Source organism: Mastacembelus armatus, chromosome 7 (genome assembly GCF_900324485.2).
Source record: "Mastacembelus armatus chromosome 7, fMasArm1.2, whole genome shotgun sequence".
NCBI classification, from domain to species: Eukaryota; Metazoa; Chordata; class Actinopteri; order Synbranchiformes; family Mastacembelidae; genus Mastacembelus; species Mastacembelus armatus.
Window position 1 is genome coordinate 13,073,038 of NC_046639.1, and position 12,287 is coordinate 13,085,324.

General features: G+C 39.6%; 1 protein-coding gene across 1 annotated transcript in view; it reads right to left on the minus strand.

Annotated features, from left to right (window-relative positions):
• Nucleotides 1-800: 800 nt before the first annotated feature.
• Nucleotides 801-12,287, minus strand: part of LOC113145914 (nociceptin receptor-like) — a 72,583-nt gene continuing 61,096 nt past the window's right edge. The window contains exon 3 of the mRNA XM_026333065.2: nucleotides 801-868. Coding sequence (XP_026188850.1) covers nucleotides 826-868 — 43 coding nt within the window. The 3' untranslated portion in view covers nucleotides 801-825. The remainder of the gene's footprint in view (nucleotides 869-12,287) is intronic.

The window sequence follows — 12,287 nt, forward strand, 5'->3', positions numbered from 1 at the left end:
CGTCTGTGTCTGCGACAAACTAGACCCCCAGTTGAGTACTATCTAAGTACTGGGTACTATAGTGTAAAGATATGACACATTTCTGCCAAAAACGTTGGCAAAAATGTTGCTCTGTCATATATAGAACATATCAAGGATTAGATGAGTGCAATAATATCACATTAAACCCTTTTACAGGTGCATCTCAATAAATTAGAATATCATCAAAACGTTGATTTATTTCAGTAATTCAATTCAAAAAGTGAAATTCATATATACATTCATTACACACAGACTGATATATTTCAAGTATTTATTTGTTTTCATTTTAATTATTATAACTTACAGCTAATGAAAACCCAAAATTCAGTATCCCCAATAATTTGAATATTATGAAAAAGTTCAATATTGGAGATTCATGGTGTCACATTCTAATTAGCTAGATAATTAACGCAAACACCTACAAAGGTTTCCTGAGCCTTTAAATTGTCTGTGTGGTTCAGTAGGCCACACAATCATGGGGAAGACTCCTAACTTGACAGTTGTCTAGAAGACAATCATTTGACACCCTGCACAAGGAGGGTAAGACACAAAAGGTCATTGCTAAAGAAGCTGGCTGTTTAGAGTGCACATTAATGGAAAGTGGAATGGAAGGAAAAAATGTGGTAGAAAAAGGTGGACAAGCAACAGGGACAACCGCCTTAAGAGGATTGTGAAATGAAGTCCATTCAATAATTTATCTGCAGTCTGTTCACAAGGAGTGGACTGCAGCTGGAATCAGTGCTTCTAGAGCCATCATGCACAGACGTATCCAGGACATGGGCTGCAACTGTCGCATTCCTTATGTCAAGGCACTCTTGAAGCATAGACAATGTCAGAGGTGTCTCTCCTGGGCAAAGGACAAAAAAAATTTACAAACATTCCTAAAATTCTGTTTTCACATTGTTGAGTCATGATAAAAATATGAATTTATACAATTGTAGTATCAGGCTGCAACATAAGAAAACTGAAAAAAAGTGAACAGTGAAGACTTTCTGAATGTACTATATGTCCACAACCCCAATGCCCACTAAAGCATAAATGCTAAGGAGGCTGCATCACCTCCGTGAAGTTGGCCCCCCACCCAACGCAAAATTTCGCAAAAATAGTCTCAATTGTTTGTGCTGGTTTGCACTGTAAAAATTTCCGTTTGTGGTGCTTCGGTTTTTAAAATATTAGACATTACATTTTTGGTGATGACGTCATCAGCCCCCCTACATGCTCCAAACTCACCCGAAATAGTCTCAATAGTTTGTGCTTCGTTTGTGCTGGTTTGCACTGTAAAAATTTTCATTTGTGCGGTTTTGGTTTTTTAGATATAAAAGATTTATTTAAAGGTCATTCTCCGGTCACTCAGCCCCCCCACATGCTCCAAATTTACCACAACTAGTCTCAATCGTTTGTGCTCCGTTTGTGCTGGTTTGTGCTGCTCGAAGCTCCGTTTGTGCGGCTTTGGTTTTTCTTAGTACAGTTGAAGTAACAAGGTAAGATCCAAACGGATCCTAATTTAGTTAAGTTACCGATCGACTCTGTGTTTCCAACTTATACCAGACACAGCGGCTCACAAGAAGTGTGGACTGTAACACCAATTCCAAGGTAAATGTTTTTACTTGCTACTGTAAATCATTATGTTAATAACAATAGCATGTCATACAATATGTTTTCTGTATCTCTGTGCTTATACATACATAAGCTTTGTATGTGTATTATATGCATGTATGTAGAAATGTACCTCATGACTCAATGAATTAAGCCAAAAATATTTTACTTGTGAAACTGAATTTAAGTGTACTATCGAACATCCATTAACACAAATAATGGACCTTTAAAAACTTAAACACTTAAAAACACTGACAAGCCATGTCTGTCTTCAAACAAAAACTGCCACACAGAATAATACACTCCATCAAGCCTGACTTCCAGAAGAGCATAAACAACTTCTCAATTCAATTCAATTCAATTTTATTTGTATAGCGTTAGGGTAGGGGAGCTCAGTGCACCGATGGTCCTCGGGCAGTCTAGGCCTATAGCAGCATAACTAAGGGATGGTTCAGGGTTGCCTGAGGCTAGCTCTAACTATATGCTTTGCTTCTCCAAACAGGAGTAGGAAAACAAGGGTGTGTGGCATACAACAAAATACTTGAGATTAAATTTAAACAGTGCAATCAATCTTTTGTGTATAACACTGCATGTGGGCAGATTTTGTTTTTTTCTGACACTCCTGTCACTCCACTTCTCAGGTCATCATACATCTCCCAGACATATGGAGACCTCCTGCAGTAGGCTACATAATGTCCAAGACTAGCCTGGGTTAAGCCTCCTTTGAAAGTGATGACTGCCCTTAAAGTAAATCTCTCTCCCTGGAGCATCAGATTGGGGGGAAATTCACTCAATGGAAATTCTATGGAATTACTTCCCATGTCAGTGTCAATCCACAGAAGTTCTCCCAGACTGTAACTGTGAGACACTTTCCCTGCACAGAGCTCTTGTCCTGATGTAGAGTCTGTCTTGAATGCAGAGGGACACTGTGATGAACTTTGGACTGGCCTGAGGCAGGGGGACTTCGGAAGGTTAAGGCCTTCTTCCACTGCGGTCTGAAGATGAGCAATGCCAGAAGCCTGTAGTACAGCAACAGAAGTACAAACAAATTGTATTTGCCTTGTTGCTTGTGTGCTGAGACTGCAATACTGTGAGGAGCACTGCTTTGTGAAGTAAACACATGAATGTTTTGTCATTGATTTTTCAATGATAGTGGAGATGTGGCACTGTGTATCGATTTGGAGAGCACCAGTCTTCAGTTGGACAGGGTTGAATATTTCACTCAGCAGCTCTTCCCTCTGTATGTAGGCCTGTGCATTCAGACCCTTTGTGCTGATGGTTTTCACTAGCTGGAGGAGGTTGTTGGAGTCCTCATCACAAACAATATTTGCAAAGGTGACACAATCACAGAAAGCACAACATAAGCACTGACAAAAAGCATCAAATGCACGTGTTTAGCACAGACATTCTTGATTAACTTGATTAATTTGTTTAACAGGCTGTTGATTATTTCCATTTTTCAACAGTTCCACTTTCAGTCTTTTCCCCCTCACAGATGGATCTGCATGGAGCCACTCAGGACAAGGAGTGGACTTTTTGGGTGGAAGAGCTAGGCCTCTCCAGTTTTCAACAGAGTCTTCCTCTGTTGGATGGACTTTTGTGACAATGTCTGACTTCCCAGAACAGGAAGCATCCATTTCTGGTTTTACATCTACACTGCAAGTTATGGTTGATAGTTGATTGGCTTCTTTGACAATCACTGTTGCAACAGCTGCATCTTCTTCACCCTTCTCTTTACTTTTTTGTTTTGCATAACAAATGTGCATGTTGCCTTCAATGAAGGACAAATGTCGAGCTTTGAATCAATCCACCCGAATCGGCAAGTTTTCATGCTTGAAAAGACCACGTTTAATGTTTTTGAACTCTGCTTCAACATTGGCTGAACTTGCGATGAAGTTGGTGCTTTGGAAGTGAGGGATCATTACCCCTGTCCAGAGTGGTAAGTAGCTTGCAAGCCAGATTACATTGGGAATGATCTCAGGGAGGAAGTGCATATTATCACGATCTCTATTAGCCACGGCAAGTGACCAGCTTTCTTCACATATTTCTGTCACCCACTGCCGTAGGTCTGTCTGTGTTTGATCACCCACCCACTGCGTTTGATCTGCTTTTCCCAGTTCCTTACCCTCTACATCTGGAATGATGACACACTCTTCTGCAATTCAGGCTTTCAGGTATTTCTTGCTCCTTTCTGATATGAGGGGGACTCCAGAGCTGTCATTGCCCTCAGCTTCACTGAGAGCCATAATAGTAATGCTGTGTAGTAGCTCTTTATCATCATCCATGGATTGTGACTTAAGAAGCTGTGCCATTGATCTCACAAAGAAATCTTTAATGCGATGTGTTTTTTTTCTTCAAGCAGTCCCACTGGCAGATCATCTTGATGCAGTGTGCAACATCAACCCGGACAAAACAAGGTGGCACTTTTGCAGACTTACCAAGTAAGATGCCACAACACACATTGATGTAAGTCTTCAGATCAGGATGAGGAGTAAGCACCTGTCAGCCAATGTGTTATTGCATTAACATCATGTCTCTCTGACAACATTTGCGCGACTGGGACACTTGAGCTCACATTACCTGCCAGAACGCCCTGATATAAGAAGACATGGCCAGACATCCCGTTTGGTCTCTGTAGTTTCCTCACTACTGAGCCAGTTGCATCAAAACTCACAGTGGGGTAAGTAGAAGTCTTTGATAATGACTTGTACATATACATTTGTGTTTGACTCCCATAGTGACAGAAAAACTTGTCCAGTCCAATGTCTTTAATGCTACCACTGTGAGGTGCGCTGTATTTTAACATCTGCAGTGACAAAATAGGATCCTTGTCACCTAGTTCTAAGGCATTTCTCTCTTGCTTTGCTTTGCGCAGGGTGGCCAAATTAGGTAGATGGCTTGGCTCAGGATCTCCAAAATCCATCAGCTTTGTTGCCTCTGATTCCCTCCATACATGGGGTTTCATTGTACCCTCACACAGTTCTTCGGATATCTGCTCACGCAGGTTACCAGACATCGGACACTTGGAACAGCCAGTGTGCAGGGAGTCATCTATGTTTTTCTTGAAACACTTTAGCACCATTGGGCTGTTCATTTCAGGCTCTCTGTCACATTTTATGTGAATGTGGCCATGACACTCCTTACACTTGCCTCTGATTTCTATGTATCTCTCTGTGGCTGATGGATAGACCTTGGCTCTTTTAAAGGCAAATGTGCAGGGGCTTTTCACTTTTTGCCAAATGTGATGATTTATCACATGCGTCCAGATGCCAGGCTTCAAAACTGTGTATTCCCTTTTTTGTGTTTTAGAGATCTTGTTTTTGTATTGAACTGTTTCAGGCATAAATTCAATCCATTTCTGAAATGGAACTTCAAGATCAAAAGTCCAGCAATCTTTTGGTCTGGGTGAAAGGGACCCGGGCCCAAAATCAGTGTCATCACTACTGCCACTTGTTTCATCACTTTTATCACTTTCAAGATTAAACCCTAAAGTGTATAGAGCCTTTGCAGTGATCTTGTTCTCTAGCTGCTCACTAAGTTCTGTCCAGATGCTCTGATAAGGAGTAGCTATGTTGCCATTTTTGACTATGGCCTCTTTTGATGAACACAGGACTGTGAAAATGGAATCCCTGTTGACTGCTGGTTTCTTGGGCATCTGGCATAAGCAAAACATAATTACTCACTTAAATAATCCTGACTCCAAAAATGTCATGTATAGTATAAACCTGTATTACTGTATTGTCCCAAATATAAGGACAATATAGTAATAATATGTTATATCTTATATTACTAACAATAGAGTAATGTTGATCCCTAAATGTGCAACATATTCTAAAACTAACATAGGTCATATGTACAACTGTAATTAGCATTTAATTGCTAGTGATATAAGTGATATAAGTATTAGCAATGTGTTTTTTGTTCAATAAACATTGGAAATCTTGTTCTTGAAGTTACCCTTTCAAAAATTAATCTTTGTTTTAGTATTGTAAGAGTAGTAACCAAGTATCATAACTATTATTTGGCATATTCATTACCATTTGTAAAACAGTTTTACTACAAATACCATGGTTAAACTATGGTTAGCAAGAACCATGGCTAATTTATGGTCACCACTGTTAAAACATTGTACTTACATTGGCCAGAAATTTGAGTTTGTAACTTTATCAACTTTTACTCTACTAACATCTTGAAGAGTGCCACCTCGTGGTGGGAGTGAAGGGTATCAGAGGATACTCGTAAATAAGGTCAATCAGATGGGAACAAAAGCTAAGTTACATAAAGCTACGACTTGATGGCGCTCTCGCACAAATCTATTTTAAGTAAGACGGTGACAGAAAAAGAGTCTGACAGCAGATGAACATTGAGCTGCTTTTAATAAACACCACAACGACCACAAAAAATATTGATAAAGAGTTGTTCTATTAAAACATCACTAGAATCAAACAATTTGGTAAGAAAGTGAATAAGTGAGCAACCCAAAATAAAATGCTAAATAAAAGCAAAATAAAAAGCCGCACAAACGGAGCTTCGAGCAGTACAAACCAGCACAAACAGAGCACAAACGATTGAGACTATTTCGGGTGAGTTTGGAGCATGTAGGGGGGCTGATGACGTCATCACCAAAAATGTAATGTCTAATATTTTAAAAACCGAAGCACCACAAATGAAAATTTTTACAGCACAAACCAGCACAAATGAAGCACAAACGATTGAGACTAGTTGTAGTAAATTTGGAGCATGTGGGGAGGGCTGAGTGACCAGAGAATGACCTTTAAATAAATCTTTTATATCTAAAAAAACCAAAACAGCACAAACGAAAATTTTTACAGCACAAACCAGCACAAATGGAGCACAAACGATTGAGACTATTTGCGAAATTTTGCTTTGGGTGGGGTGCCAACTTCACGGAGGTGGCTGCATCCCACCAGTTCCCTCTGTGTCACTTTCATCTTGGGCAAAGTCACTCATCCCATATGCATTGCTTGTGTGGCTGCTGAACAGACCCAAACATCTCTAGCTGGTCAGCATATGTTGATGCTGGAAAGAATGTTGAGAGTGGTGATAACCAGCAATCACAATTCTTGTTAGCAGACACCTTTATGGCTATGACAAAAGCCAGTTCAATTCAATTGAGTTTATTTGTATAGTGCTAAATCACTATACAATCTTAAGGCACTTTACAAAAGCCCAACATGAGCTATTAGGCAGACATAATTGTTAAGCTGGGATTGACTTAACCAGCAGTGGAGCCTTCAGTGGCTTTGCTGCTGCTGTGGCAGCAATGAAAATAAGGCAGGTGGGGCCCAAGGTACAGAGGCAGGTACCAGGATAGCAATCCAACCAGCAGGCTAGGGCCAACAACACAAGGCCATGGCGTAAACTCTCATTTGCTGCTGCTCAGAACCGTCCATGCCTTCCCATGGAGAGGAAGAAGAGGCTACTGGAAGCCTTCCTTCACTATCCTTTGAGTCTATTAAGGAGCTGGACTTAAGATGTCTAAAACTGCACAGCTTTTAGATCTTACCACAGCTAAATGTGTGAGATATTTACAGGCATTGTCCAGGCACCTCTCTTTTATACATTGAGCTTCTCTGGGTCTCATTAACCCCCTGGGGTCGACGCACGCGCCGGCGCGTTTTGACGCATCTTTTCCTGATAAGGCCGAAACAAACTTAAATTACTCCGTCAATTCTGATCGTACAGATAAAAGAAACATATCATTCAAATCTGTAAAGGGTCTAGTTTTAGTGGTATACCATCATAATAACAACAAAACGTTGTGCTTTTTTTAAATAAAGAAAGCCCACAGGGTGCGCTCTCGGACTTTTCTGTCTCTGCCATTTCTCTTCACAGACGCGTAAATAAAACAACCAGAATCTCAGCGAATACTTGGCTCATAAAAATAAGAATTATATGGCTAGAAAGCTTAAAATGTTTTCTTTTGAGTGAAACAATTCAAGTCAAAAACAAATCATCACTTTTGATTTAATCCGTATGAACATAAGGAGAAGTCCATTTTTTCCTGTCTCACCTCATTACAGGTAATGCGGTCCCGCCTTGTACACTGTCCACTGTTCACATGTAAATAATCTCAGGTGAACCAGGTAAATATGTGCACACCCCCGAGAAATGACACAAAACGTCAAACTTCATCATAGAATTTACTCACTTTTTCTGCGCGTTTGGATGATGGCGCATTACGCACGTGAAGCGGCGCTCCTTACATTCCACACAGAGACAAATAGTTTAGCTTGTCCTCAGAGTAAAAACACTGATTTTAACTCAAATGAGGATCGTTTGGCTCCTGATTGTGTTGTATTGTGCTGCACTAATCCGTCCCATCTACATTGACTGAAAGGCTCATTATGCGCGTCTTTGTCTGGTCGTTCAGTGCGTCTTTTGTCTTCTCAGGTAAATCACATGACTATTCATCCTCAGACACACCCTCTTGCATATGGTCTTTCTGGACAAAAAGTGTCTTAGAAAATTTAAATCAGTGTATTGTTTACTGTGAATGTGTGAACAAGATGACATTCACAGCACTCTGCTAAAGTAAACACTTTAGCCTACAACATGCAGGTCTCCAAAGTCTTGTGAACCAATGTTCTGTTTGTGTTTTATGGTCTTATTTCAGTGAGTAAAAAAGTGTAGTTTTTCACTAGCCATGCATAAACACTTTTTTCTCAAAAACACAATAATGTATAAACTTGCTGCTCACATATTATTGTAGCCAATTTTGTGCTGATTACAGTGTTATTAGACTTTAGACATTAATATGTTTAAAAAACACTGAAAAAAGCACAAATGTCAGGACATATCAAAATTTGTCCAGGCCCCAAAAACCCCCTCAGACCCCAGAGGGTTAATGCACAGAGCGTACTCCCATCTGGAGAGGGAAAGCAACACTGTGAGAGTCATGTTCTTTGACTTTTCAAGTGCTTTCAACACTATTCAGACCCACCTGCTAAGTGCAAAGATGCAGGATATGGAAGTTCCAACAGACATGGTGTAGTGGATCAAAGACTACCTCACTGGGTGGCCACAGTTTGTTCACTTAGATCGCTGCATATCTGATGTGGTGATGAGCAGCACCGGTGCACACTATAGAACTGTACTGGCACCATTCCTGTTTACACTCTACACCTCAGACTTCCGCTACAACACAGGAACCTGTCACCTCCAGAAGTTCTCTGATGACTCTTCAATCATTGGATGCATCAATAATGAAAACAATGAGGAGTACAGACACTTGATAAAAAGCTATGTTGGTTGGTGTAACAACTGTGTAAAGCTCAATATCAAGAAAACCATGCAGAGAACTGGTGGTGGACTTTAGGAGGAGCAGAGCAGCGTTCTCTGGACACCAGTCCCTGTCTCCATCATTGGAGAGGAACTAGAGATTGTGGACTCCTACAAATACCCTGGAGTCCACATTAACAACAAACTGGACTGGTCAAACAATACAGATGCACTCTTCAAGAAAGGACAAAGCAGGCTGTTCTTCCTCAGGAGACTCTGTTCCTTTGGCGTGTGCAACAAGCTACTGAAGATGTTCTATAAGTCTGTAGTAGCGAGTGCATTGTTCTTTGCAGTTGTGTACTGGGGAGGTGGCATCAAGGCTGGTGAGACCAACAGACTAAACAATTAATAAAGTACTTCATCTGTTCATCCATGTTGATCTAGATTTTATGTTTATGGAGACAACTTTGAAAATTAGGTACATTTTAAGGGGTTTCTCCTGATATACTTGGCATATTGTCACTCTAATGTTTTAACCACTCCTACATGAAAAAAAGGAAATGTTTCAGAACAGGTTTTCAGTGGAGGATTTGGAATCTTGTTTTTGCTTTCTCGTTCCAGTTTTCTGTTGTGAAAACGTCAGCTGTACTGAGTAACATCCAACGGCATCAAGCTAAAGTCTCTTCAAGTTAGGAGTGTTTCACAGTTAGATTTAATGAGTTCATATTTTATGTTATTAGATATTGCATTTGCATCAACACATGTTCAGAGAAACCCCTTGTTTTGTCCTAGAGATCTGTAGCCCTGTATGGCTTTATAAAATTCCAGTACTTATTAGTAGTGAAAGAAAAAGGTGGAAGAAAGAATACAAGAGCTAAGAGAAAATTGTAGAGATTGGAATTTAAGATGAAAATGGAGATCAAAGTATAAAAAATGGATAATGAGGAACTGAGCAACAAAGGAGAACAAAGGGTTTCTTCTGCTTCTCCTGATTTCCCTCTCCCCTCTATCTGGTCTCTTATTCCCTCTTTTCTTTTTTTTAGCACTACTCCAGTATGTCACAGCTCCTCTGATCAAGTCTTAACAGACAATCGGCTGTGCAGTTCAATCCTTTGTGAGAGAAGCGAAGGAAGAAATGCAGAGTAGTGAGGTGCACATATTACCAGACATGGGTGAAAAGAATAGAATAACATTAATTTGCCAGTGTACATAAAGAATATCATGCCCAAAAATATATTATTGTGTTGGTGTGTTACTGTCTTCTGTCAAAAATGTTTTATGTAGTTCTAATTTGAAGCTGCAAATGTTATGCTATGTAACAATGCTATGTAGAACACATTTTTTGTCAGCATGATATGGAAACATATACTGTATAATGAGCTTCTAAATTCTTCATTCTTCACAACCTAGTTTCCCCTGTGTCTGTCTGCTGTTGAACAAGTAGCCCAGAGTGCATAATGAGCTGAAACTTATGAAGCTTTGTAAAACAAGGAGGAGCTGTAGATTCAGTTCATAATTATCTGCATATTTTTCACCACAAGAGTGCCCTTTTACATTGTCACGTTATTTTCACATTGTTATTTTATGGATTGTTTATGTAAAATATCAATAACTGCTTTAAAGTATCAGAACAGTCATTTTCTATATTTATATATTTATAGTATTTTTACAACTTCTCATATGGGGCTCTATTTTCCTTCAGACAATGCTGGCATCCAAATGCAGCCTTTAATGTGATTTTTCTGGGGAGCAAGACATTTTTTTTTGTTTGCGCCTGATTTACAATTGTCCTGCCACCAAATGAGCTTGTTTGCACCAGCATGGCTTGGACTGTGTTTATTCAATTAAATTAAATTTATTTGTATAGAGCCAAATCACAATACAAATTATCTCAAGGCACTTTACAAAAACAAAAAACCCAACAAATCCCTTATGAGCACTTGGCGACAGTGGAGAGGACAAACTCCCCTTAACAGAAGAAAAAACCTCCAGCAGAATCGGGCTCAGCTGGGTTTATGCTGATTAGATGGCGCAGTGCAATTTTGGTGCTCATTTTGGACCAAAATAGCACTTGTGTTAAAGCGTGGTCAGACCCCGCTCTTATGACAGACAAAGTGCAATTCAGTCCAGTCATGGACACATAGGGACTGGTATCCAAAAGTATTTCAAAGAACAAACCAACTTGAAATGTAGCAAATACTCAAATTATGCAACTAACCTGCCTGAATTAATTGTGCCATTGTTTTTTTTAAATTAACAGTTGATGCGTCTTGTGATGCACCATTACAGCAAATGAAAATGAATCTACATAAATGCTGCTGAGTGCAGAACCTACACTGTGCATTTTCTGACATGGCTGGCAAGTCCTTTTAGCAGACTACTAAATAAATATTTATGTGAAATATTTATACAAGAAACATTTCTCTCGTCACAGCTTAACGATAGAATACATAACTATAAAGACCAGCGATGACATGTTTAGCCGCATGTCGTTGTTCTGTTGCTGGCTGTCTAGGTGGTGTCCAGCAAACGATGTGAGCTTCATAGACAATGGGCCACTTTCTGGGGAAAACCCAGTCTGGTAGCGAGGGACAGCATCCATCCCCCTTTGAATGGGGCAGCTCTCATCTCTAGAAATTTGGCCAGGTTTATTAGCCAACAATACAGAGTGGGGACCGAGACACAGAGACTCAGTCTAAAACGCCTCTCTGCAGTGTCCTTAGAGCCGTCACCCCCCTCAAACCCAGAGATTGTGTCTTCCCCTCGAACATATAAATCAAATAAATCAGAAGTTAACAGAAGAGGAATTATTCATAAAAACCTAATAAAAATTATTATTCTTTTTGAAAAGAAAAACAGAACTGTCAGATGTGGATTACTAAATATTAGGTCTCTTTCATCTAAATCTCTGTTAGTAAATGATTTGATAACTGATCACCAAATTGACTTACTCTGTCTTACTGAAACCTGGCTACAGCAGGATGAATATGTCAGTCTAAATGAATCAATCCCCCTCAGTCACAAAAATTGTCATGTTCCTCGAAGCACAGGTCGAGGTGTAGGAGTATCTGCAATCTTCCACTCAAAATTATTATTAAACTTTCATCCTCGCAACAGTTATAACTCATTTGAGAGCCTCACTCTTTGTCTCTCACATCCAAACTGGAAAAAAAAAAACAGTTCTACTTGCCATTGTGTACTGTCCACCTGTCCCTTACTCAGAGTTTTTAACTGAATTTCCAGACTTCCTGTCTGATGTAGTGCTTAGTTCAGATAAAGACATTATAGTGGGAGATTTTAACATTCATGTAAATGTTGAAAATAATAGTCTCAGCACTGCATTTAATTCAATATTAGATTCAATTGGTTTCACTCAAAATGTTAATAAACCCACCAACTATTTCAATCACACCCTTGATCTTGTTTTG